General features: G+C 45.6%; 1 protein-coding gene across 1 annotated transcript; it reads left to right on the forward strand.

Moving 5' to 3' along the window:
• The first annotated feature begins 651 nt into the window (after positions 1-651).
• Positions 652-4,097, forward strand: MUC21 (mucin 21, cell surface associated). The gene is made up of 3 exons (XM_081827469.1): positions 652-1,037; positions 2,424-3,328; positions 3,678-4,097. The coding sequence occupies exons 1-3, from the start codon at positions 959-961 to the stop codon at positions 3,864-3,866; spliced, it is 1,173 nt and encodes a 390-aa protein (XP_081683595.1). The 5' UTR covers positions 652-958; the 3' UTR covers positions 3,867-4,097.
• Positions 4,098-5,016: the final 919 nt, after the last annotated feature.

The following is a 5,016-nucleotide window of genomic DNA, read 5'->3' on the forward strand; positions in this document are numbered from 1 at the left end:
CCAGGGCAGAAAAGGTCCCACAGATTTCTCTGAAAACAAACAAGAGGGAAATTCCTATGCTGGGGGATCAGAAGGGGACCCTATACCACCCCTTCACCAGCTATGAGTCTGACAGATGGCTTCTTCTACACATTCAACACTCCCCATGCCCTCAGCCCTCATGCCCCCAGAGACCCAAAGATGCCTTCATCAACCCCTGGATCTCCCTTCCCCTCTTAGTCAGTGTGCATTGTTGAGTGCCTACTGCATACCCAGAAATGCTCCATCTGTCTTCTGCCTATAACCCAGAAGCCCAGACCCCTAGTTACTGCTCTCTTTTGAGTCTCCTATTTCCATTTGCTTCAGAGATGTAGGGTACCACCCACTTAGCTCACTTCATTAGGGCTTTTTCCTTACCAAAGCGGGCACACAGAACTTCTTGACCAGGAAACAAAGTTTTGCAGTAGAACAGGTTTCTGGCCCCATCCCTGCCTTAGAGGGTGGGTCCCTTCCACTCTGACAAATTTGATCTCCTCATACCGTTCGACTTCCTGCTCTGATCCAGCCAGTCCAGTGCCCTGCCTAGTGTGATCATGTCATTCTCCTTTCTCACCTTCCTCTTGACCCTAGTCTATTCCTTCTCAAGCTCAGTATTGTTTTTTAACTGCTCATAGTTGGCAGAAGAACAAGTCAACTTCCCAACTCCTCCCCAACACATATGAAGCTATAAAGGTCCCTGCAGCTCTTCCATAATAAAGAAAAAGGCAATAACATTGCATGGAGGAAGCTTAAGGAACCCAGGCTTCCAGTCTTCCACCCAAGCTCAAAGTTCTTCCCGAGAACAAGTACTTAGGAGACCCAAGCTCCTGGAAGCTCCAGTATTTATCTCTTCATCTTGAACTCTCCTTTTTCAAGAATCCTGTTCTTTGCCTTCTAGATCTTGGTCACAGCTGGGATTCAGGCATCATACTTTCCAACAATGAGGCAGATAAAGATGCAGAAAGGAAACATTCTCCTTAAGTATTGGTTACTATTGCATCTCCTACTTTTAGAAACTGGTAAGTGATTTCCTTTAAAAGTGGGTGATCTGAGAACCTTCAGGGTGCTTTGGGGGATGCTGACCACTGCTAGGACTAGCTCTTCCATAGAGTGGGGATCATTGTTTTACCCCAATCACTTCAGTCTAATTAGGTATCACCCAGGAGGCAGTCAGAGCACAGTGGTTAAAACTGTAGACTCTGGTCTCAGATTGCCTGTGTATGGATCATGGCTCCACTGTAACAGTGTGTGTGTACTTCGGGTGAGTTGTTTAATTTCTCTGTGCCTCAGTTTCTGCATCTATAGAATGATAATAACCTGTGTGGTTGGCTGGGGGTTTAACTACTAAGAACGGGAAGCGTTGACTGTGGTGTCATTCTTACTCTTGGTCATCTCAGTTTCTTTTTAGTTTTATTCATGATTCTGATCTTAACGCCTATTTGTACCACACAGCTGATATGGGGGCCTTCCCAAAATAGAGCTAAAACTCTAATCCTATGTTAGTTCAATTAGGCCCAAGGAAAAAATACACGTGTGTGGAATGAATTGATAGGCACCCATGTTCCAGTTAGTGGTAAAAGGAGCCACAAATTAATTTTGGTTATCTGGGGGAGATTGAGTATCTTTGTCCTTCAGTGTTGTGAGGGGCAAAAAACAGACACAACCTTAACTCTGTCTGAGTCTCCAAGAAGGTTGAAAAAATTCCCTATACCTTACAGCCCTTTATCCTGGGAGATCTAAAACATTTAAGCTACATATGACTTGTGCTTCTCCAGCCTCTGCCATAGACATCAGGAGCCCCTGGAAATTGAAAGCATATAGACTCACCCAGCCCCTTGTTGAAAGGCCACATCTCAAAATCTGATTCATTTAACCTAGAATGGTTTGCCTTTATTATTAACAAGCTACTCAGACAATTCCGATGTAGATGTTTTCTGAATAACACTGAAAAATATTTTCTTGGAAGGGAGCAACACTACTTTAAGAATGAATTAATCAATATATACTAGTTTCACAGGGCTTTGCAATTCCTTTATAATACTTCTTATCTGTATTGGATCTTATATAGTAGAATATGGAATAAGCTTACTACCAGTGGAACCAGGTTATGTAACCCTGGTATTGGGGCTGGGTGGGGAAGGCAATTTAGCATGGTAGCTGAAAGTGCACATCCAGTACCCTAAGTAAAAATTCCTGCTCTACCACTTACTATCTGCATAAATAAGGGCAAATATTAACATTTCTAAGCCTCAGTTTCTTCATCTTAGCTGTTGATAATAATAGTAGCTAGTTCATAGGGCTGTAGTGAGCATCAAATAGAATTACCCATGTAATGAATTTAAACAAGCATTAAACCAGAAAGTACTTATGCTCCTTATATGTTTGTCATCATTTATGATTAGCAGCAGATGAAACATCCACATCAGGCAAGACTGAACACAGCATAACTTCTAGTGGGACCACTACAACCTCTAACACTAAATCCAGCACAATTTCTGGAGGGACCAGCACACTTGTCAACACTGGACTCAGCACAGCCTCTGGTGGAACAAGTATAGTTTCCAACACTGGATCTAGTGTGGCCTCTAGGGGAACCAATACAGCCTCCAGTACTGGATCCAGCACAACCTCTGGAGGGACCAGCACAGCTGCCAATACTGGATCCAGCACATCTGGTGGGACCAGTACAGCCTCCAACACTGAATCCAGTGTGATCTCCAGTGGGCCCAGCACAACCTCCAATACTGAATCTAGCACAACCTCTGGAGGGACTAGCACCCCTGTCAACACTGGATCCAGCACAACCTCCAGAGGTAGTAGCACACCTATGAACACTGGATCCAGTGAAACCTCAGGTGGGACCAGTATAGCCTCCAGCACTAGATTCAGTACAACTTCCGGTGGGACCAGCATAGTCTCTAGGACTGGATCCAGCACAACCTCCAGTGGGACCAGCACAGCTACCAACCCTGGATCCAGTGTGATCTCCAGCAGGACCAGCACAGCTGTTAACGCTGGATCCAGTGTGACTTCCAGCGGGACCAGCACAGCTGTTAACGCTGGATCCAGTGTGACTTCCAGCGGGACCAGCACAGCTGCCAACACTGCATCCAATGCAATCACAGGAGGCTCTAGCACACATTCTCTAACTGGAACACACACAACTTCCAATAGGGTTGGCACGAGCGCTACCACTCCAGTGAATGATGTGACACCCAGTGGGTCCCTGAAACCATGGGAAATCTTCCTCATTACTCTGGTCTCAGTTGTAGTGGCTGTGGGATTCTTTGCTGGGCTCTTCATCTGTGTGGTGAGTGCCTAATATGTAGGAAAGTGTCTGGGGGAAGGAGTAGCAGGAACATAAGGAAATGGGGTATGAATAGTAGGGCCACCAAGTTGGGGGGTGGGTAGGAAGGAAGGAAAGATCAGGAGAATGTTACTAAAGAGAAGTAGCAAGTTAGAACTGGAAGAGTCAATCAATGTGCTGAGGGAACTATTGACTTGTGGGAAAAGAAGACCAAAAGAAGGAATAAAGTCTAGAGGAAGGAGTACTAGGTGAAGGAGATGATATGAAGGGGAAGAAGATTCCAGAAGGACTCCATGTTAAGGCTCAGGTCAAGGGGATATGATTCTGAAATGACTCGCCCTTCTTTTTCTAGAGAAATTCCCTGACCCTGAGAAACGTCTTTGACACAGCTGTCTACCATCCCCATGGCCCCAACCTTGGCATGGGCCCTGGAGGGAATCACGGAGTCCACCACAGGCCTAGCTGGAGCTCTAACCGGTTCTGGAGGAGACCAGTATCCTCAATAGCTATGGAGATGAGAAGGGGATACAATGGGCCCTGAATGGCCCCTGAAGCCAGAGTGCCACCTTCTTCAAGGAGAAAACCAACCTGGGAGACCAGAGACCTGAGTGTCCTTTCATTTGTCCCCAGGGGTCCCCTCCCAGCTTTGTTTGGGTCTCTGACAGCCCTGGGGAAGACACTCCCTGTCTCTTGCTTTTACTAAACTGTGGAAAGAGGAGACTCTATTGGTCATTTAGCTAAGAAATAAACACAAACAAAATATATGACAGAATCTGTGTATGCACATGAGTGAATGTCTACAGCGCCGAGTTGAATTTCCCTGTTATATGAGAGAACCTCCATGCCGGAACCCACTTGGCATTCAAAATCTCCACAGTAAAATCCAGAGATTTCATTCCTACCTGTCCCCTTTCTCTAATCCTTCTTGCCCCAAGCAGGAACACTGTGTTTTTTTGTTTGTTTGTTTGTTTGTTTTTGTTTTTTTTTTCTTTGTCCCAATTCTTTTTTTTTTATTATTCTTATGTTAATCCCCATACATTACATCATTAGTTTTAGATGAAGTGTTCCATGATTCATGGTTAGGAACACTGTGTTTTTGAGACTGACCAGATTGATAGGGGAATTGAATTAGGAGAGATGAGAAGGGAGGGCAGGTGCCAGGATTCTACAGGCTCACTGCTTAGGCCTGTGGTACACAGAGATTATGTCATGGTACATAGAGAACCCAGAGCATGATGAGGCAGACAGGTGCAATTACCTGTGCCATGGGGCAGGGCATGTTCAATCTAAATCACAGTTTCTCGGGCATTTACATTTGCTCTAGACCTGGCCTACTTGTCAGAAGAGAGGTGCAATTTGACGCTTTTCTCTCTCACAGTGCTCCTTTCAGAAGCAGGAAGAGAGTTTCCTTTTACCAAGGAAAGACTTTCCGGCTTTAACCCTTCTGGCCAAGGTCTAATCTTTCAAGAGGCTCATAGCAGAGACACCTGTGGTAAAGCCTGTGATTCTCATGAGTCCCCTCCCAGAAGGGCTGAACATCTCTTTCATGGGTGCAGGGGTGAGGCCTACCTGTTCCTACAGGTCTTGAAGGACAGAGGGGAGCTACTTTGGAAGGTTGAGTTGCTCCAAATCCACAAGGCAGTGAGAGAAATCCCATCGAGGACAGAGCCCTCAGACAGGATTAGTAGTTT

Source organism: Leptonychotes weddellii, chromosome 8 (genome assembly GCF_054177405.1).
Source record: "Leptonychotes weddellii isolate Sample4059 chromosome 8, ASM5417740v2, whole genome shotgun sequence".
NCBI lineage: Eukaryota > Metazoa > Chordata > Mammalia > Carnivora > Phocidae > Leptonychotes > Leptonychotes weddellii.